This window comes from Leucopleurus acutus (genome assembly GCF_964270905.1).
Source record: "Leucopleurus acutus genome assembly, chromosome: X".
NCBI lineage: Eukaryota > Metazoa > Chordata > Mammalia > Artiodactyla > Delphinidae > Leucopleurus > Leucopleurus acutus.
This window is the reverse complement of record NC_139148.1, coordinates 38,214,242-38,237,624: the sequence shown is the minus strand read 5'-3', so window position 1 is coordinate 38,237,624 and position 23,383 is coordinate 38,214,242. Positions and strand designations below refer to the sequence as shown.

The following is a 23,383-nucleotide window of genomic DNA, read 5'->3' as shown; positions in this document are numbered from 1 at the left end:
AATTTGTCACGTATTCCAGTACTTATTTGAGAGAAATTGGCATGATGGTATTTACTCAAAGGTAACCATGTTGAAGACATGTTTAAGTTAACAGATCTGCCTAATTTTACTATGGCTGTAGAAAAAAAAAATGCCATTAGGGGCCTTCAGAAGGCCAGGGTGTACCTGAAAAAAGGAAACTACAGTTTCCCTGGAATTGGCAGAGAATGTTATGGACAACAAGCCAAGTCTAACCACCTTCCAGGAGGACGAGAAGAAGCCTATTGCAGTCGGTCTCACGCAGAGCGAGTCAGGGAGGCCTCTTGGGGGACACTCTTGCCACTATCTGAGTCTGCTCACCTGGGGAGCTACAGTCAAGTCACAGCAAGTCAATTTATGCATTCTACCTTGGTAAACACTGTCCTCTTTAAGAAGAAAAAGAGGACAAATACAAACAAACCAGCACGAAGCCTAGATGTCTAGAAACTTCACAGGAATTAGAAGTGGTCAGGAGATTCCTGAGGCAGCTGCCCACAAGATGTTGTCCCCTCACTGGTCTGAGGGCCTGAATCCTACTTCCACTGCTTTCCCTCATCCAAAGTGGGAGCTGCTCACCTCAGGAAGCTGTGAGTCTCTGGGGTCTGGGCCTACACTTCACCCTTTGTTAAGGACTTCAAAGGACAGTCACAGGCTGGGCCTTAACCTACTCGGCCTCTACAGGGAGAAAGTTAAATGCTTCACTTCTGCGTTCATCAGACGTTTTGTGTTAAAGGGGAGAAAAACAGGACACAGAAATTGTTTCTTATGAGCATGTCAACTTTAACTTCTTGAAATTAAGAAATTGATCACAAGGTTATCTTCTACCAATCAATACGAGCTGGTCTATAGACAAATCACAAGATGGAGTTTGATCTTACGGAAATTAAGGAAGTGATACACTGAGATTAAACTGAGGGGTTAAATCAGTGCACTTAAAAATGATCTGATGACACAGCCTTTCAATTTGTCAACATTTTGCTTTTGATGATGCTGGGAAAGAGTAAGCAGAAAGCATGAAGCTGAAACTTCAGCATCGGGTCAGCAGCCTGGATTTGCACACCGCAAACCACAGGGCAGTTATCGATGTGGAAAATCCGACGATCTTCAGCAGGCCTGTCACGGAAGGCAGGTTCCTCTCCCAGAAGGTGTGGGTGATTTCTACAGCTGGAACATCCTGGATGAATGAACATAGATCTTTAGCAGAAAACTCTTACATGGACAAGGAGGGGCAAAACATATCTGTAAAATCAGTGTGTGGATCTGCCCTGGAGAGTGGCATCTACAATGACATCAGAGGCTAGAAGACGAGAGATTTTTACGTGCAATTCCTGGTCTATGCAGACGGAGCTGCCAAACTTACCTCTGATTCAGGTTCTTGGACCCATATGTCTTTCTTTGCCACCTTCCCCAAAGCATTCAAGACCTGAAAGAAAGTGGCCATGGTATTATGAAATGAGGTTCTGTAGCTTCGACAGATTCAAGGCCCTGCTGGCCACAGATGAGCCTCGTGTGTGGAGTGAGGGGCAGAGAAGTGGACATATAGACCATCAGTGGTAAGATCTGGAAAGACCAGATGCCAACTATGTTGCTGGACTCGGGAGGGAGGGTGACTAGGCTTCCTGTCTTACCTCTCTAGCTGCCCGTTCTCCGGCCTCTACTGCTCCTTCCATGTAACCGCTCCACTGTGTGGCCGTCTCCGTGCCAGCAAAGTAAATCCTGCCCACGGGCTGGCGGATCACCCTTCAAGGGAACAGAGAGGTCACACAGAGTTACCTGGGAAAGTGCTGAGGATCAATGAGCCAATCACTGCCCTCATCTACCCCGCAGAAGACAAGGAAACTCTCAGATTGTTTCCAAAACTCTCGTGCAACTCAGCCAAAGGTGAAAGGTTCCTCCTTGTTTCCTGGGCCTGCACCGAAGGATCTGAACTTTCAAGCCAGAGACAATCAGGCCGTCAGTTCGTCAATCACTAAAGGTGATGATGACCTTTTTCTAGCCAGCCAGAATTAGAAATATAAGAATATGCATTAAGATCACACTCAGATCTATGTGCTGCATGTTTCCTGTTTGCAGCCCGTTCTGCTACCTACAGTAAGGGGTGAGTTCTTCATGAGATCACATCTGACTGCAGACCCCAGCCATGCAGATACTCCCAGGGTGCCGGGAGGAACCATGGTGGTGAGTGGGAAGACAGGGAGGGAAACTGATTTCTAGCAAAGGAAAGACCCGAAGGATTATATGTCTATCTCCTTAAAAAACGACCTCTGGTGGGCTTCCCTGGTGGCGCAGTGGTTGAGAGTCCGCCTGCCGATGCAGGGGACACGGGTTCGTGCCCCGGTCCGGGAAGATCCCACATGCCACGGAGCGGCTGGGCCCGTGGGCCATGGCCGCTGAGCCTGCACGTCCGGAGCCTGTGCTCCACAACGGGAGAGGCCACAGCAGTGAGAGGCCCGCGCACCACAAAAAAAAAGAAAAAAGAAAAAAAAAAAAGAACAACCTCTGGGAGTTTGGGGTTAGTAGATACAAACTATTACATATAGAATGGATGGACGACAAGGTCCTACTGTATAGCACAGGGAACAACAGTATATTCAATGTCCTGGGATAAACCATAATGGAAAAGAATATAAAAAAGAATGCATATAAGTGCATAACTGAGTCACTTTGCTATACAGCAGAAATTAACACAACAATGTAAATCAACTATACTTCAATTAAAAAAAAAACTTCTGTACAGTTAGTTTCTATGGATTTATCTAGAGACTGCCTGAGGGTAGCAAAATGGGCCTTCTCTTATGAAGAGGTCCTAGTGAAGAGACCCACGGAAAGGTTGAGCTGAATGAGCAACTGTCACCTCCTACCTTGTCAGCTTTGACTCCTGCCACGTCTCCAGCCACTTTCATGAAATCTCCTAAACCGTTACCTCTGCCCCAAAGGCCTTCACCTCAACCCACTGTCACGACTTTTTCCAACTCAGAAATCCTTAGCTTCAGCTATTCATGATCCTCATCCCATCTTCTAGACTCCAGAAGCACTCCAGTTCATCAATACAGTTATCCCTAACAAAGGCTATTCATTCTCAGCTTGAGATCTGACACAAATAGCCAATACTAACTGTCCTTTGGAAAAGGAATCGTAAAAAGCACCCAAGACCTAAGTAGATTTTCCCATGAATCATTTAATCTTTCATCAGATATTGATGACTTTCACTGAAATACTGCACAAGTCTAAAATGATTGATTCTGGCATAAACCTAAAATTGAACTAAAATCATTGCTTATTTAATAATTCAATCAAGAAAAAACAAACAAAAAGTTCATGTAAGGTAAGGGTTAACAAACCCTTCTTCCTTCTCTGTGGACACACGTGACCTTGAGTTAACCTTCTAGTTCTGTCCCTCTAGAAACCTGATGAAGGTATAATGCCATATATGTTGCCAGGCAGCACTGCCTGTGGTAAAAATGGCTCTCTTGCATCCCCACATTGGTAAATTGTATCTGGGATGGGAAACTGTCATGAATTGTAAATATCTGGGACGAGTCTATAACTTTGGGCTTTCTTGAGTGTGGTACATCTTGTAACTGGGCATGTCCCTTGCGGGGACCCTGGACACTGCCTATGAGGCTGTTATAAGAGACCATGGCTCCTGTGACGCATGCGGCTTCTAAGCTAAGGTGAACTCTCCCATCTTGCACGCGTGTCAACTCCCCGTGAGTGAGGATGCTTCCCCGTGAAGAGGAATGTCTGATGCTGCTCTGCCGGCAAGACATGTTTAGCCCATGTCCTTCTATGTAGACTGCTGTCCAGGAGCCTAGAGTAGCTGTGCGAGACTAAATGTTTAGTTGAGCTCGAGAAGGCCCCTTGGAGAACACTGCAGCTTGCAGAATTCTCACACGTAGCGCCAACATCTGAAATCCTCACCAGTGCTCTACGATTATTTTATGTGCTGTCAGCTACTGTCCTATGTACGGACATACTTCTTTTCCTATGGACATCCAGAAATATACAAACTATCTGGGACATTAGAAATAAGAATGCTGAAAGCATGTCTTCTTGGTCCTGTTTTTCTTTCGCCTTTTATCTGGTATAATGTTTACCTAGAGAGCCTCCCCCATAAATCAGAGAGGCAATGTATTATAGGAAGAGAAGAACCAAAAGAAGAGAGAACCTGGCTTAGGGATGACTGTAGTGTCGTCTTAAAGGCTGAAAAGGGCCTGGCTCTTAGGATTGTGTCTGATACAGCACAGCTGAAGAGTGGACACCCTTCACCTGCTGCTGGTTTCTTTCCCTTCCTTTGGCGTTCCCCCTCACGTTATATCTCTGTCCGTAACCACATCTGCACGCCCCCACGCCCCCCATGTTGGTCCTGCCGGTCACAGTTGAAGATTTTGACTGTGATGGGCTCATACTCATATGGCCTGCTGTTGAGTTGTTTTTAGTAACAGCTTTTGTTTGCTACACCTCATTGGCTTGCTTACCAACGCCAGTTTGATATGGTCCCCTCTTTCATATCCAAACCAGAAAACATTTGGGTATTCCTGAGACTTTATAGAGCGTGTACTGTTTGTTATACGAACCTAACCTACCTTGTTGTTTTCTCATATTAAGAAATGTAAATCTACTTTGCTTAAGTGGAGCTATTTTGGTAATGTTTAAGCAATTTTGGTTCTGTTTAGGGAGGGAATTCAAGATTTCCATCACTTGATTTGGGCTTTGCTAATTTAATATCAGTAATAAAACAATTTTAATTTAAATTAAAAAAAAAAAAGAAATAAGAATGCTGATTGCTATTTTTTTAAATTCCCATTGAGCTTTGCTTCTCTATTTCTAAGTTTGGCTCACGCCTTGTATCAACCGGTATAGCGTCTGGGTAGTACCTTCCGTACTGAGTCATGATACCCGGGGGGAAGTAGGCCGTGTAGCAGCCCCCGGAGTACTGCTCCTCACACCAGTTCTTCTCTTCATAGTGCACCGGCTGCAGTTAAATGGGGAGAAAATTTCAAAGGGAAGACAAAGCTGAAAGGCCACCAGTCAACAATAAAGGCTCTTATGTACTTTGCTTTAACAGAAAGTTTACATGAAAAAAAAAGCAGCACTGCTCCTGGGCTCTGCGACCACGTGTACTAGAATATTTAGTCACCTTCTCACGGCCACCTCTTCCTGTCTCTCATTTACAGATTCAAGGCATGTGTATGTCTCCTTGTTAGAATCTGCACTGCTTAGGAATCTTGAGAGATGAATCTTCTCTACCTCCAGAAAGAGGGACTTTAAATGTGGGAAGTTAATAAAATATAAGGAAAGTATTCAAAGATGTTGGATAGCTACAGATGATTAAAATCCATGAGGATGAAGATTTTAAGTGTTCTGTGAGAAATAAAATTATAGTCTGTACCAAAAAAAAAACAGCACCGTTTTTCTAACTTAAGGGGAAACACGACAGTACCAAGTAATGGCCTTTTGTGAGGTACCAACTGACAAAACGTGTATACTTTGACTTTCTCAACCTCTTGCCCAGGAGAGACGTGAAGTATTCCAATATCTGGAAGACAGGGCATCTCCATGCAGATTCTGAAGTCTTTAGGACCCCATCAACAATCAGGTTCTGGAAAGGTCTGCTCCAATCTCCGCATTCTCTAAATAGCAGACTTTACTTCCCCATCTACCAAGGCATTACTGCCGGAAAAAAAAGGGTGGGAGGGAGAAGGTAGAAGAAAAGCACAGTGTCTAAGAAAAAGGTTTTTTTCAGAACCCCTTCTCTCAGCTGGAAACGTGAATGATGGGAATCCTGCTAAAAAGGGAACAATTAAAGATGAAAAATGTTTCCCAAGGGACATGAGAGAACCTTCTCTGATTTCCCTAACACATTCTGCAAGTTTATTCTTTGAACAGTTCAGAGATAATCCCCTGAAAGAGCCCCCAGCTATCTGGTAGGGCCTTTAAAAAGAATTTCATTCTCATAATTGCTTTCAGTGGAGGATTGAAAGCACTGAAATTTCTAAATGAAGTGTGAATAGAGTCTTCAGATAGAAAAACAAATTAGTATGACTTTGACCTGGGCAGAGAGTCCAGATTCAGTCTATCTTATCAAGTATATACTACTGTGTCTTCACCAACAAATGACGATACAGCTGGGATTTTATTTTGCAGCAGTCATTTGACATTGACAAGAGGGCAGGGCCTCTGTTCTGGGAACTGATCTCAATCACTCTGGAGATAATACCTGTAGCTCCTGCCTCTCATTACAACTGGCTGCCAGTTATCCAGTGAACATTTAAACAGCCCAGGAAACTGCTGCATCAGAAATTGCATGCACTGACAGCAGCTTTTAATGGTGTTTTGTGATTGCTGAAGTTAAACCTCCAGTAAGCATATTCCTTCTCTTCATAACACTGTCAGGAAACCAGAATCCGCTTTGCTTTACCACTTAGAGCAAACAGAGCAGAACCTGCTAAGGATTAAAGCTGGGGATTTCTTACTTGTAAAGCTTCTTGGGATCCTAGCACTTTGGCGTACAGCTCACAGATTTTCCTCTTCCTATAAAAAAGAACCAAAAAATGTTAAGGAAGTAATGACTGATGAGTACAGAATAAACACAATGAGTTCCAGGGCTCTTGCCAATGAACTAGATTTATTAAGGGAAAAATGAAAATCAATGGCCTTCTGTATGAACAGTTCCATGAATCTCTGCACTCAGATTAACTCTTTTCCTGAATACAGTCATGTGCTTTGAAGATGCAACAGAATTTTTCTTCTCTTTTACATTTTTGCCTCTTTCACTACCTAATACCATATCTATTCAGTTAAAATGGGGAAAATGAGATGAAATTCAGTTTTAGGAGTTGATTCTAAGTCACTTTTCTGGAATATGTAAAATTTAAAAATAATCTCTCTTACAAGTCTATAGTAAGTATGATGGTGTCTTTTAACTACCCTATATTTATGTTTTAAAGATCTATGAACATATAAAGCTCATTTAATCTTTTTTTTTTTTTTTTTGCGTCACCGCATGGCACGTGGGATCTTAGTTCCCCAACCAGGGATCGAACCGCACCCCCTGCCGTGGAAGTGCAGAGTCTTAACCACTGGACTGCCAGGGAAGTCCCCATTTAATCTTTTTTTTTTTTTTTTCTGTGGTACGCGGGCCTCTCACTGTTGTGGCCTCTCCCGTTGCGGAGCACAGGCTCCGGACGCGCAGGCTCAGCGGCCATGGCTCACGGGCCTAGCCGCTCCGCGGCATGTGGGATCTTCCCGGACCAGGGCACGAACCCGTGTCCCCTGCATCGGCAGGCGGACTCTCAACCACTGTGCCACCAGGGAAGCCCCCAATAAAACTTTTTAAAAAAGTGCTCTAAAATATTTTTTACAGGCTAATAAGCAACTGTAAAAAAATATGGCAAAGGGTTTAATTCAAATCTGTAAGACAAGCATTAGAAGCTAAAGAGACAAAAGGCAAAACAATGTTGAGCTGGGAAGAAAGGGGGGAAGGGAAGGTTATAGTTATTAGTAATAAACAGATTTTAAAAGACGCCAATTTTGGAATTCCCTGGAGGTCCAGTGGTTAGGACTCTGCACTTTCACTGCAGGGGGCCCGGGTTTGATCCCTGGTCGGGGAACTAAGATCCCGCAAGCCATGCAGCACAGCCAAAAAAAAAGACGCCAATTTAATGTTGCCAAGTTATATTAGAAAATATTTTTTAAATGTGTCCCCAATCTCTCTGAATAATGTGAGACAAAATGTAACTTTATAAATTTATCCAAATGCTCACACTTACACCATTTATACAGCTCCTTCAAGGAGCTGTTCATACTACAGATCAATAATGATAAAGGAAAGGCAGAACTGGAAGAAGTCTCAAGACTACTGTCCACCTGACTGTCTCTCTCTGTCTAATCCAAGCCCCTCATTTCAGACATGAGGAGGCTGAGGCTCAGTGCACGGAAGAGACTGGCTCAACATCACTCAGCTAATTAATGGCAGGTCGAGGGTCTACTCTCCTGAGCATCCCTCCTATAGTAAGTGCTCAATAAAAACTTACTGAATCAAAATCCATCCTCAGCCAAGTATGGTACCATCTTTCCTATGCTATGATAAGATAGGTGACTGATTCTTACCTACTTCACATGAGTGTTACAAGAAATAATTCTGACATTTTGAGTCAGTTAGAAAACAAAAGTATTGACAATCATTATTCTGAAAAACTTAATAATGCTTAACTTATTTTCAGCATATAAAAAATAATAAAATCTTTGTTAAAACAGAGTGAACCTTAAAAATCTAATCAACCTACTTCGTAGGCAATTTTTCATTCATGAACAATAAACTAGTAATAAGTCATTATTTACTATACTTCACATTATTAAATGAGTCAAGGATTAGCTCATACAAACACATCAGGAAATTATCTTCTCCATCCCTTCCTCCCATTAATATAAAAATTTTTTAGAAAAGTTATATAAGATAAGGATGTTGGAGCAATGCACTGATTGATTAGCTGGACTCTAAAAATAACACAACATACTTTACTATTTTTTAAAAATTAATTAATTAATTAATTAATTATTGGCTGTGTTGGGTCTTCATTGCTGCGCGAGGGCTTTCTCTAGTCGCAGCGAGCGGGGGCTACTCTTCGTTGCAGTGCACGGGCTTCTCATTGCGGTGGCTTCTCTTGTTGCAGAGCACAGGCTCCAGGCACACGGGCTTCAGTAGTTGCAGCACGTGGGCTCAGTAGCTGTGACTTGTGGGCTCTAGAGCGCAGGCTCAGTAGTTGTGGCGCACGGGCTTAGCTGCTCCGTGGCGTGTGGGATCTTCCCAGACCAGGGCTTGAACCCGTGTTCCCTGCATTGGCAGGCAGATTCTTAACCACTGCGCCACCAGGGAAGTCCCAACAGAGCATACTTTAAATGATGGCCAAAAGAGGTCATTGTGCAAGTTGAATTTACCCACTGGTTTCTAAATCTGGCTGCTCATCATAATCACTCAAAAAGCTTGTTAGAAAATACAAGTACTCGGGCCCCACCCCTAACCTACCAAATCATGATCTACCAGCCTCAGAAAAATTTTCCAAACATTCTTTGGGAAATGTTGATGCAGTTGGTCCTGAGAACCATTACTTTAGTCAATGACATTCGGAGTTCTAAGGGTTTTTGCCTTATAAAAATTTTGAGAAGTTTAGCCACTATGTGGAATCATAACCAAATGTCTACATCCAGGCTGGTATTTATTTTACTATTAATAAGGAGGGAATGCAGGAAATCCAAAAGAAAATGTCAAGCTTAGTGTGACGTAATGAAAAAAAGCACACATTCGATGTTATTTTTGACTCTGTCAGAAGCTAGCGGTGGAGCCTTGAACAAATCATTCCCCATCACTGGACCCCCAAATTCTTCCTCTATTGAGTGAGTAGGCGAACAACAAAAGGGTTCCCCCTTCCTGACATCAAATCTCACGGCTGCTCAAATAAACAAATCCGTGTGCAAACGTGGGAACTTCTGCGGCCTTTCTCTGACTTGCAAAGTCATCAAAGTAGCTCTCAAAGCAAGGGCTGCTAGTGGATTTGCTGCTTAATTTTTAAATCAAATGCAGAGAGAAGTATACATTTGCCTGCGTATTGGCCTTCTTCAAAAGCTAACAAAGGATTTAGGGTAACCCTAAAGAAGGGAAGCCCAGACATGTCCAGAGGCAGCCCCCCAACAGCGTAATGAGTGTTTCCAGGTAAGAGTTCCAGGTAAGATTTTACTTGAACAAAGGATTCCAGTGCAAAACAAAGCAAAACGAATACAACAAAACAGAAAGAGAGAAAGGGAGAAAAAGGAAAAAAGCCATTGTCCTAAAATAATTGTTTTCTACTGGGAAGCTCTTGGGAGGAGGGAACATCAGAGCTGTATCCCAGATAATCAAAGGAGCATACTTTTATGTATACAAGTTGGAATAGGTTGGAAGACCTATGTAAAGATTTGCGTTTCAGAAAAAGTACATGTCAGAGAACCTTGGAGAAAGACTAATGGTCTGGCAAGGTGATTGGGACTTGTCCTTTTAAGCTTTATTCACAGCTAACTTTTTAAAATGATTTTTCTCCATCCATTTACTGGGAAAGCCTACCTCTCAACCACTGTAAAATGAACACAAAGATGTGACACTAAATTGATACACGCATATGGGCAAGGACTGAGTCAAGGGGGCGTAGTGAAATACAAAAAGGTTGATTTGTTGAGATTTTGAGATTAATGAATTATTGCATTTTTCATAATGCTGTTATCCTGTTGTCAGTGCAACAAGCACAATATAAAGCTAACCTTTTATACGTTTCAGGTGTAAATACTTACCTTAGTTCTTTATGGACTTTAGCAAGGCGGTCAGCTTTTCGAGCAAGGATGAAGCTGGAGAGAGAGGTTACATTTGAACGATTAGGCGACAGTGGTTTATCTTAAGAGTTGTCTCTTTAAAGTGTTCTTGCCTCCACCTACTCAGCATTAATAAACTCTCCCACACCCTCCCATTATTTCCCGCTACTAGAGCAAATGCCAGACTGTCTTCATCTGCCTCTCTGTCCTCCCTGCTAGGCTGTGGGATCCTAAACAACAGGTCACCTCCTACTCAATATTTTACCCCCAAAGTTTAGCACAGTCCTTGGCATACAGTAGGAAATGAACTGTCAGATGAATTAATGTTGCTTTAAATGATTATCCTGGTAATGACTGTTGCTGTCTGCCAAGTACTTGATAAAAGCTGGAAAAACAAATATCAATAAGTGCTTGTTGGGAATTCCCTGGCGGTCCAGTGGTGAGGACTCTGTGCCTCCACTGCAGGGGGCACAGGGTTCGATCCTTGGTCGGGGAGCAATGAGATCCCGTATGCCACGAGGCGTGGCCCAAAAAAAAAAAGTGCCTGTAGTGGCTGCCATGGTGGGCCACCCAGATCCCTCTTCAGGACCAAATGCTCATTACTCTCAGCTCACAACCAAACCCCTCCCTAGCAATTGCACTCTGTAGCAGAGAACTGCCTGGTGCAAGGTCCCATCCCTTCCCAGAATGACTGGCTCCGGAGTGTGGTGGGTACCAAAGCCCACCCCCTCGTCTCAGTGCAGACACCTCTGGTGGGCCATCCCCGCTCCAGAGTTTCCCAAGGGATGGCTGTGGCCTCTGTTGGGGCAACACCGGAGCCCAGCCTCTCCCTCTGCTCAATCCTGATTCCTTCCCTTCCCCCCAGGTAGCGGTCCCCATAGCAGTTCCCGAAGAACCTCCTGCACCCAAATCTCCATTTCCGAGTTGGCTTCCTGGAAAACTGGCCTAGCATAGTCCTCAAATTCAGTGGCTCAGTAAAACTCAGTTATAATCTCTCTGCTTCCCTTTAATCAAATAGATTCTATTTATTATACTGATATTACTAATTGCATGTATATTTTAAAGAATTGAATTGTGACAAGAAATCCTTAGTTATGCTATTATTAGAAAGCTTTCAAAAAATCCAAATGAGCTAAAGGACAATGAAATTATTTCTCCATTTAAAAAAAAGTTTTAAAATTGTATTTTTTTGTTCTAGACCGAAAAGACAAGTAGATCAAGACTGAAAATGTGAGTGCTGAAAACAGGCATTTCATCCTCTCCCTCAAGCCCCCCTCCCAATTAAACTGTTCTTCAATTTGATTGGCAATTCCTTTAGAGTTGTTATTCGAGATCATTCTGCGAAGCAAAGATACAAAGCTGTGGAGTGTTTAAGAAATTTGAACCATTGAACTTCTGGGGACATAGTCATGATTTTGGTTGATTTAACTAACACTTTATGTTGTGGCTTGCTGGTAATGATTTTAGTTAAATTTTAGGTTTCTGCAAGAATCAATCATTTTAGACGTACGCAGTATTTCAATGAAAATCACCAACATCTGATAAAAGATTAAATGATTTATCTGAAAACCCTTTTAGATCTTGGGTGCTTTTTACAATTCCCTTTTCTAGTGGGAAGCAGCCACATAGCACAGGGAGATCAGCTCGGTGCTTTATGACCGCCTGGAGGGGTGGGATAGGGAGGGTGGGAGGGAGGGAGACACAAGAGGGAAGAGATATGGGAAAATATGTATATGTATAACTGATTCACATTGTTATAAAGCAGAAACTAACACACCATTGTAAAGCAATTATACCCCAATAAAGATGTTAAAAAAAAAATAAAGGGCAGTTAGGTTTGGCTATATCTGTCAAATCTCAAGTCATGAATGAAATAACCTCTTTGATCTAATTGTAACAACGGACAACTATCATTGAACTTCCTTTGGTGTTTTATTGGAGAAATTAAACATCCTGGCTTTGGGTTGGGAACATTTCACAGCTCTAAAGTACAAGGTCCTTTCTAGTTTCCAAAAGGCACTAGTTATCACAAACAGTGCTGGGCAATTATACCACCCCTGTCTTCAAGGCTTTCATTGCCTAGAGCAAAGAGCAGGGTAGAGGCAATATAGCTTCAAGGCAAGAACAGGGTGGAAGCGATTGTCCAGATAAAACAGATCAGAGTATCACTTTCTAGGAGCTGCCTAAATAAGCCCATTACCATCTAGAAGGCTTCTGCAATACGTGTCCTTGTTAAAAAACGTAAAGAAATGCCAGAGGAGCAGATGCCGCAGTATTTAATACCCAGGGCAAGAAGAACATCAATATTCTTTCATCTACAGTTGGATTGATCTTGACCGACAAGTCTCCTGAAACCTCTACCTCAACCTCCTGCATTTCTTTGGCACATAGAAGGTGACGGCAAACTGCCCAAACAATCTGTGTATTTTCTTGCCCAGGGGGGTCAGAGATGAACAGGGTGCAATGTTCCTATAGTCTTTACATTGTGAGCACCTGCCCTTACCAGGGAGGCTGGTGCTATTTCTTATATTTTACAGCCAGAGAAGTGGTTATAAAATGTCTTGTTGGCAGTCCAGTAGCATAGCCTTTTTCTAAGTCCCTAGGGTCATGGGTCTGCTCCTTTTGATTTTGTAATTTCCCTTCAGTGATGCAATGCACATGAGCTCAACTCTCCTCGGGGTGAAGGGGAAAACCACTGGTTTCTAAAGTCACTGACTGCTATAGAAGCTGTGCTCTTTTATTGCAATGTGGTAGAATAAATAGCCCTTTTGTTTGTATTGCTTTGAGGAGGACTAAAAGACATGGCAACTGGGAGGCTACGGCACTCCTTAGAAATCTCTTTGTGGGAGCTCCGATTCCCTCTCTGGACCCCTAGTCTCCAGAGGGCAGAGCAGCTGTGTGAGGGGATGGTAGGAGAGAAAAAGAGCTCTCCTCTTCCAGACACAGAACCTTGCCCTGGACCATCCCTGGTGAAGTAGCCATAGAGTGACCTACTGGAAAAAGTGTCCTACACTCAAGGCCTGGTTCTCCTTTGAACTGCACTTCCTCATTAGTCATCCATCTTATCTCCCAGGGTAATAATTAACATATTTTTCTTCACTTTCTTTTTTTTTTTTTGGCTGTGCCACACAGCTTGTGGGATCTTAGTTCCTCAACCAAGGATCGAATCCAGGCCCTCGGCGGCAAAAGCGCGGAGTCCTAACCACTGGAATTCCAACAATTAACATATTGACACTTGCTAGGTAGTGATGTCTAGAATGGAGAAAGGAATAAAGCCCAGAAAACATAACTTTGGAAGGTTTTACAGGATAAAACAGTTCTCATTCCAGAATGGTTGTCAACATCCTGTAGGCAAGGTGGTCTACCATCCCGCCTGTCTAGCTGCGTTTTTTTCTCTGTCCTCCACGTGTAAGTTTATGGGGGAAAGAAACATATGGGCACAAGTTCAAAGTGGTGTTAATTTTAGTAAAGTTTCTCAGTGTTCTTGTGCCACATACTCTAATATTTTCATACATGGAAACATGACATAAATTGTCTGTTGGGTTATTTGGCATTGCTTGAGCTCTAGTGCAAAACAACATGTTCTGCCAGCACACACACCAATACATCAACAGAGCTTGAAAAATGCAGAACACCCAGCTCTAACTTACCCCATGATGGCGGGCAGCGATCCATCTGGCTTGGTGTCATCCAGGGTTATTGAAATCGGAGCTTCCTCGTCTTCGATGATCATACAGCCACAGTAATCTTAACCAGAAGAAAATCAATAGGAGACTGAGTAACCTCACCAGAGATTTAAGAAGGATATATATATATATATATAACTCTTTTGCTAAGAGGAAGGCAAATCTTAAACTATTGGTCTTTGCCCCAACTCTAGAAGTTATTTACTATTAAATACGCACACTGACTATACAAGGATGTTTGGTTGGTCATCCAGACACATTAGAAAATGACCCATCTCGGTGACCTTTACATAAAGGTCAGGTATGATCAGTGCATGAGTAAAATGAAGATGGCCCTGGAGTCCTGGAATACATGGGAAAGAGGGGGGTGTGTTAGAGGGAATCACCCCTGTGAAACCATGGAAGAAGTGGCAGGAAGGAATCCTTTGAGTGTGAGCTGAAGGCTTAGCAACAACAGACACCATATCTGTCCAGACTCTGCCTCATTTTATCCTCACAACACCCCAACAGCAGGTCTCATTACCATTTTACACAGAGGCTGAGGCTGAGAGAGATGAAGTGTCATTTGAGGCCTCACAGCTAGTAAGCAAGTGGAGGCCAGGGATGTGTAACTTCAAAGGAGTGCTCTTTCCATGGTGCTCCTTTGTCTCTGCTCATGAAGAGTAAGTGGTGAGACATATGCCAGGGGTCTGGGCAATGTGGTCCCGCGACCAGAGGGACCTCTTCCTTCCCCCCACTGCCAGCAAGCGCTCTTGGGGTCATTTTGTGTTGCCCGGGGCTATGAGGAGTGGACAGACTGAGATTTCTGATCCTTTCTCTACCAGCTGGAAACACTTATCTTTTTTACTGTTCAGTGTGTAGCATAAAATGTTCCTAAAAGAGCATGGTCTTTGCTTAATACAATTTAGACATGAATAAGTGCAACCTACCCTTTTTCTTCCAAAAGGCCTCCTTGTAATACATCATACACTTAATGATAGCCCCCATTGGAAGACGCTGAATTAACTGGTTTCTCTCTGAAGGAAGCTCTGGTCTGAAGTGTATCTTGGCAGTCAAAGTTGGAGGGATGGCACTAATTACGTATCGGCACTAAAACACACAGACACAAGATACCATCTCAAACCTGAGTCGCAGTCTTTGCAGGGAGCGTGAAACATCACATTTACCATTTCGAATGACAGTAAGCGGTAACAATGTACAGTATGAGGCCACTGTGAGGCAACAAAACAGAATAGGGCAGTCGACCAAGTCTGGTAATTTGGAAGACCGAGTCAGAAATACGCCAGCATTAATTACGCTACTGCTTGGATTATATTTAATTAGAAGCTACAGAAGACAGGAGACCTATTTAAGTTTCTCTTTTTTTTTCCGGCCTTGATGTGCGGCATGCAGGATCTTAGTTCCCCCACCAGGGATCGAACCTGTGCCCCCTGCTGTGCAAGCGGGGAGTCCTAACTAATGGACCACCAGGGAAGTCCCATAATATATGCTCTTTTTTGACGAAACTGAATTACCTCATAAAGTTGATGATTCAATGTCTCTATCATGATGTTGTCACCTGACTGGTCAACATAGGTGACAGGACACCTCAGCTTCACTCTGTCCCCGAGGAGGTGCATTATCCGCTCGCTTACTTGACCAGATCCACCTACAAACTTCCGTTCCTACAGGAGAAGGCAGGCAGGAAAGGAAATGTTATAAAAGCCCAAGGAAGGAAGAGCATATTTACCACTGATCAGAAACCTCCAGAAAGTCACAGGCCATACCTCCACCCTCTGCACCCTTAACTATTGGAAGAACTCATTAGGACAGAGGCAGTTTACCAAGATACCTCAATCATCATGCTCTACACAGTGTCTGGTGACGAAAAGCTGTTACCAGCTTATAAAATCACAGAATGGCGGGGGAGGGATAAATTGGGAGATAGGGATTGACACATACACACTACTATATATAAAATAGATAACTAATAAGGGCCTACTGTATAGCACAGGGAACTCTATTCAATACTCTGTAATGGCCTATGTGGGAAAAGAACCTAAAAAAGAGTGGACATATGCATATGTATAACTGATTCACTTTGCTGTACACCTGAAACTAACACAACATTGCAAGTCAACTATACCCCAATAAAAATTTAAAATAAAATCACAGAATCAGAAGGAAGGTTCCCCTATACCACTGGCACCTTGACCGAATGCAAATAACAGCAAGTGCGTGGGCTTCAAGTGCCCAAGAGTGCAGTGCATGGAGGGAACCCTGGGACGGGGAGGATGCTGCACTTCTCCCAGGGGATGCGGTTTCTTTCTTTCTTTCTTTTTTTTTTTTGATATTTTAAATAATTTAATAGTGAAAAAGTAAAATATATAAACCACTTATATGGTATAATCTTAATGAGGAAATACATTAAAATGTTAACAGTAGACGGGGTGAGATTATGTGTGAAGCTTTTGTCTTTATTCTTTATGTTCCAAGTATAAACACAAACTATAAGGACCTTCTCTTTGCTAAAAACTGTTCAACTCAAGACAACAACTCTTGATTGATCTCCTTCAAGGGGCAAGGCCCTGGCATTAGGCTCATTAGAAGACACAAACAATACAGCAGACATGAAGTTGCGTGATTTTTGGAACCAAAAAGGCCCACATGTGACCCAGCAGCCGATGGGTAGGGGGGCCTTGGCTTCATAGTCTGTACGGGAATCTAAACTTTCAGAAGATTTCTTTTTTTTTAATTAATTATTTTTTTCTAGTTTCACTGAGATGGGGATGCGGTTTCTAACTCCCCTCGGTTTCTTAAAGTCCCAGCCCAGGGTTGTCTAGGCAGAACAAGCTCATGGTGCTCTCAAGGATCACCTGGTCATCACCCAATGATGTTCTAAGAATCCAAACCTCAGCTCTTGAGAAATTTTTGCCAAAATGCCTGGAAGTTTCACTGCGGGGGCCGAAGGGTGAAGACTAAGCATCTGCCTATTCCTCCAGACATTGTGAAATAGTTCCCCTGAGCAGCTCTGTAAGACCACAAGTGCTCTGCCCTACTGCCATCTGCTACACTCACCATGGTCATGCTTCCAGCTTAATCTAAGGTCAGTCCTTAATACAGTGCATTTTGTAAGAACCAGGGGGAATGTTTTTAGCCTGCTGTAGAAGATTCTTTGAATGGTTACAAATACATGTAGGTAGACTGAAGAACAGCCCAACATTTGACAATCACCTTCCAGAAAGCCTGTGTCAGCAGCCACAGAATGATTCTTACACTTGAATAACTGGCTATTGTTCTAATGACACAACCACAGTTCTTTATAAAAATATTCCCAAAGCAGTTTAGCCCTAAATTCATGATCCATCCTTCCTCACAAAACTGGGACCATTTAATTTATAATGTGACTTCTGTTTTCCAAGAGTTACTTTGAATGTTAGTATAGTGGAAAGACCATGAACTATTTCCATTTGTGTTCACTACCCATTCCTTCGCGTCTAGTATTTCTGGAACTAAACTATTAAAGGATAAGTCTAAGTTCTTTGTAAAGATACTGTGATAATGGTCTGAGATTCATAATGTGAACTGTGCCCTCCCAAAGGTCATGTGGAGTTTGCCTAGAAGTATCTTGGCTCCCCTGAATGAGGGGTGTAAATATAAAATACGAGTCACGATATCTCAGAAAGTAAAATATAGGTTAAAAAGAGTAATGTGGGATTTCTAAGTGTAAAGACACTTAAAAAATGCAACTGCCTTAAGTTTGCTAAAGCTAAGGGTCAAATGGGCAATAACTCTTGGGACCACAGAACAACTTGGGGACTTCTGGAGATCTCCCAAGGAGAGGAACACTTCACTCAGTTGACAAGGACTCTACACCTCACACTATGAAACAGAACATAAGTTAGAAGTAAACTGATCCTAATTAAACCTTAGCCCATCGAGGCATAACATTCCTAGAAAAGAGATATCCATTTTCTTCCGATAAAGGATAGCCTTGAAGCAAAGAATCTCAGAATCTGGAAAATCAGGGAATTAAGATTCTGGTTTCACCACTGGTTTGCTGTGTGTCCAGCCAGTGAGTCAAATGAGTTCATTCATCAGTAATGGAAGTAGTATGGAAGCTGGGCAAATGCTAGTGGGCAGCAAAAATTTAGAAGCCAAAATGTAGAATTTACTATTGAAAGAGTAACCAATAAATCACTTGAATTAGAAGAAAGAATAGTCACTTCCATTCTATAACAGGTAACATAAAATAATAACTCCGAGACACAGAATGGGACAAAAAAGCCTCATGTCTGGAACAGAGATGACTTGAAGTACAATTTTACAAGTACTAAAAATTTTTGGAAATAAGTTGATTTTAGTAATTTAGCTCCTCCTACATAAATAGTCTAATTTTACCTACTTCCAAAAGGAAGGAATTGAATTCCTCAAACCTAATTAATTCAAAATGAAACATTCTTTAGTTGTGAACTTATTTTCAGGAACAAGAAAAGGAAATGAGAAATTTTGTTTTCAGAAAAGTTTTTTGGAGATCGTTTCAAAAATCCATGTTTCAAATTCACTCATGTTTCAAAATATAGAAGCAAGTATTAAGGTACTGCACTCGATGAGGGCAAAATCACAAATGACGTTTGGTGTGAGAATGGACACTCCATACCTGGCCCCCATTGGTAATGGAGAATATCCGAGTGGTGCCTCCACACTGCTTCACATACCACAAGAACCACAGGGCGGACACCTCGTGGGGTTCAGAGGTCACATTGATATTCACAAAGAGAGATGCAAACTGCCTAGCAGTCCTGGTCACAGAACAAGAGCGGAAGTCAGGAGTAAATACGTACATGCTTCACAGGACATTACCTTTTTAAAACACAATTTAGCATGGCTGGAAAACAGTTCTATTGCTTTTGAAAAAAAACAACTCATGGACTCAATTTCTGAAGGAATGCACATTTTAACTCTTGGGGAAAATAAACTTTTCCCTTACTTTTAGGAAATTATGGGTTAGTCCAAACATGCTAATCCCAATGCAATCTAAAGGGTTAATATGCTTGTCAGAGTTCATTAAGGATATTGTCTGCATTTATTTGAACAAACTTTCTCTCCTTAATACCTCCCCTGCTCCCACCCTGGTCCAGGCTACCACTGCCCCTCACCTGGCTTAAAACAATGGCGGCTGCTCCTGGGCCCTCATGATCCTTCTCTACATTACAGCCAATTAAGTCTTTTAACAGTCCAAAACTTAAAAAACAAACAAACAAATAAAACCCCACTCTGCTTAAAATCCTTCAGTGACATTCACAGCAAAAGTCAAAAGTCTTGAATATGGCCAATATATCTTGCACCATCAGCCTGTCAACGAGTTCTCCAAACTCTCATTCCATCACTTCCTCATGGCATCTTTATGATCCAGGTATACTCTCCATTCATTGCTAAAACATGTCAATCTCCCCATCTCAGGGCCTTCAGAAGCTGTTCCCTGTTCCCTATACTGGGGTGGGGGAGCATTTCCCACACTATCCAACCTTCACATTTCCCGCCATTATCTGTGGCTAATAACTGGAAAATACCATGCCTCAACCATTTATCCTTCCATCCATCCCATCATTCAGGATTCATTCCTGAAAGAAACCATCCCTCCCCTTCCTTATTTTTCCCCATCTACTAAGGCTCGCTACTGGAACATCATCCCCGCCACTAACCCTATCTCCTGGCTCCTCCATCCACTATGGCTTATTCCTGAAAGATACCATTCACTACATCATCCATCTTTCCTGTCTTCCCCCATCACTGTGGCTCACCCCTGTGAGATATCAACACCCCACACCATCTATTGGTCCTGTTTTATCCAATTCATTATGACTCATTTCTGGAACATATATCCTCCCCATACCCACATGTCCGATCTCCACTCATCCACTGTGCTCATTTGTGGAAGATATATGATCCCCCAACACCATCCATCCTTCAGTCCTGTATCCCCCATCAATTGGCTCATTCCTTTAAGATACCATTCACTCTTCCTGTCTCTCTCAATAACTGATACATCATTGGAGGAAAGCAACCCCTCACCATCTATCCTTCCTGACAGTCCCCCACCATTAATTGCAGGTCATTCCTGGAAGTTACCATCCTCCTACATCATCCATCTTTCCTGTATCCCCCATGCACTGTGATTCATTCCTGGAAGATACCATTCTTCACACCCAGCATGCACCAACCTGTCCCCCACCCCCATCCACAGTGGCTCATTCCTGAAAGATACCATCCCCCACATCACTCATCTATCGTGTGTACAGCCCATCCAGTATGGCTCATCCCTTCCTGATACCTTGCACCCAGAACATTCACCCTACCTGTCTCCTCTCACAATCACTGTGGTTCATGCCTCATGATACCACCCTTTCACACCATCCACTCTTCCTGTAGCATTCCCCCACCAAGCGCTGTGGTGCCTTCCTGGAAGATGCCATCACTCCAATGGCTTCCTGTCTCCTCCTAACCACTGTATCTCATCTTGGAAGATACCAGTTCCCTCACTATATTACTCCTGCTATATCCCCCATCATTGTGGCTCATTCCTGGAAGATACCATCTCCTCACACAACCATACCATCTAATCTTCCTGTAGACACCCCCCCCCCCACATAACTGGTGCATTCCTGGAAGATGCCACCCTTCCCCCACAAACACACACCACTCATCATTCCTGTCTCCCCTCATGCACTGTGGTTAATTCCTGGGAGATACCATATCCTCACTCCATCCACTATTCCTGTCTCTCCCATCAACTAGCTCATTCTTGAAAGATATCATCTCAACATATAATCAACCCTTCTGTTTCCCCCCATTTTACTATGGTTCATTCCTGGACCACACCATCTCCTCACACCATCACTCTTCCAGTCTCCCCCCCACATACTATGGCTCATTCCAGGCACATACCATCCAAACATCATCCATCTTTCCTGTCTTCCCCATCTACAGTCACTGATTCCTGGAAGATACCATCCCCCCATGCCATTCACTCTTCCTATCCTTTCCATACACTATGGTTTAATCCTAGGCATACCATCCCCCCACATCATCCATCCTTCCCCTCTTCCCCTACCCATTGTGGCTCATTCCTGGAAGATGTGGTGAATGGTATCTTCCTGGAATGAGCCACAGTGATGCGGGGGGGGGGGAAGGAAGAGGGGATGGTGTGGTCCAGGAATGAATCACAGTAGAAAGGGGGGAGATAGGAGCGTTCATTGTATGTTAGTATGGTATCTTCCAGGAATAAGCCAGTTGATGGGGGAGAAAGGAATAGTGGATGGTGTGAGAATGTGGTATCTTCCTGGAATTAGTCACAGCAGGTAGGGGGAGACAGAAAGGTGGATGGGTGGGGGGAATGGTATCTTCCAGGAATGAGCCATAGTAGATGGGGGAAGACAGGAAGAGTATGAGGAGATGGTATCATCCAGGAATGAGCTACAGTGACTGTGAGGGGAGACAAGCAGGGTGGAAGATGTGGGGACATGGTATCTTGCCCCCCCATCACTGTGGCTCTCTCCTAGAAGATATCAACATCCTATACCATCCATTCTTCCTCTTTCACCCCATACACTGTAACTCATTCCTGGAACATATAATTCACCCCACAACTACATGTCCTGTCTCCACCCATCAACTGGCTCATTCCAGTAGATACCATCTACTCTGCCTCTCCCAACAGTGGTTTATCACTGGAAGAAAACATTCACCTCACCATCCATCCTTCCTGACTCCCTCCGATTAACCGATATTCCTGGAAGATACCATCCTCCCACACCATATATTTTCCCATAGAACCACAATCCACTGTGGCTCATTCTTGGAAGATGGAGTCTCTCACACCATGCATCATTCCTATCTCCCCCAATACTTGTCTCAGTTCTAGAAGATACCTTGCCCCCACCTCATCCACCCTTCCTGTTTCCCCCTACAGTCACTGTAGCTCATTCCTGAAAGATACCCTCCCCTCAAACCATCTAGCTTTCCTGTCGGCCCCTGCCCCCACCCCTCCCAACTCACTCTCCTTCATTGCTAGAAGATACCATGGAAACTTCTAGTCTCTCCCCAAAACTGACTCATTACTGGAAGACAACATCTTCCCACACCATCTACCCTTGCTGTCTGCTCCCATTAATTGCATCTCATTCCAGGAACATAAATCCCCCTAACTCATTCATCCTTACCATCTCCCCCTACACTCTGTGGCTCATTCCTGGAATATACCATTCCTCCACACCATGCACCCTTCCTCCCCAACCCCCATCCTCTATGTCTCACTCCTAGAACAACCATCCTCCCACACCATCCATCTTTTCTGTCTCCCACATCCACAGTGGCTCATTCTTGATAGATACCATACACTCATCCTGTCCCCACCATCAACTATGGGTTAATCCTGGAATGTAATGTAACAGGGTAGAGCTAAATCGGACTCTACCTTGGACCTGTTTCTTTGACTTTAACCTTTGCTTTTCGTTGCTTTTGTTATTCTAATCATACATAATGGCCTGCCTCAGGGAACCCTGCCCCTCTGCTGTTCAGCTCACAGGGAGGCCATCTGACCCCGCCCACCTGTGAATGGCTGCAAGAAAGAAGAAACTAACACATCCCCTCACAGAGGCTGGTCATTCCAGGAGATGTTTTGCAAGACTGATGGCCCTTTTACTTTACTTCCTCACCGCCTCTCCCTCTCTGATTCTATAAAAGAAACTGGCATCTAGGCTCTGAGAAGATGGTTTTTCAGAGACACTAGTCTGCCATCTTCTCGGTCTGCCGGCTTTCTGAATAAAGTCATATTCCTTGCCTCAGCATCTCGTCTGCGATTCATTGGCCTGTCGTGTGGCAAGCAAAGAGAGCTTGGACTTGGTATCAATAACATCCCCCACAGGATCCATCCTTCCTGTCTCTCCCCTTGCACTATGGCTCTTTCCTGGAAGATATCATTCCACCAAACCATCCATCTTTCATGTCTCCCTCCATGCACTGTGGCTTATTCCTGGAAGACACCATCCTCTCACACCACCCACTCCTCCTTTCTCTCCCATCAACTGGCTCATTCCTGGAAGATACCATACCACCACACTGTCCATCCTTTCCCTTTCCCCCATGCACTGTGGTTCATTCCTGGTGACACCATCCCACCAAATAAACCATCCTTACTGTCTCCCTTATGCACTATGGCTTATTTCTGGAAGATACCATTATGTCACATCATCCACCTTTCTCTACCTATGCCCATCCACTGTGGCTCATTCCAGAAAGATATCATCATTCACATCATCCATCCTTACTTTCTCCACCATCCACTGTTGCTCATTCCT

General features: G+C 43.4%; 1 protein-coding gene across 1 annotated transcript in view; it reads right to left on the bottom strand.

Annotated features, from left to right (window-relative positions):
- Nucleotides 1-861: 861 nt before the first annotated feature.
- Nucleotides 862-23,383, bottom strand: part of MAOA (monoamine oxidase A) — a 72,667-nt gene continuing 50,145 nt past the window's right edge. Inside the window, exons 6-15 of the mRNA XM_082864322.1 lie at nt 18,685-18,826; nt 15,560-15,709; nt 14,975-15,134; nt 14,010-14,106; nt 10,342-10,395; nt 6,495-6,552; nt 4,896-4,993; nt 1,647-1,758; nt 1,379-1,441; nt 862-1,192 (exon numbers count right to left, since the gene is read on the bottom strand). Of these exons, the coding sequence (XP_082720448.1) occupies nt 1,046-1,192; nt 1,379-1,441; nt 1,647-1,758; nt 4,896-4,993; nt 6,495-6,552; nt 10,342-10,395; nt 14,010-14,106; nt 14,975-15,134; nt 15,560-15,709; nt 18,685-18,826 (1,081 nt within the window). The 3' untranslated portion in view covers nt 862-1,045. The remainder of the gene's footprint in view (nt 1,193-1,378; nt 1,442-1,646; nt 1,759-4,895; nt 4,994-6,494; nt 6,553-10,341; nt 10,396-14,009; nt 14,107-14,974; nt 15,135-15,559; nt 15,710-18,684; nt 18,827-23,383) is intronic.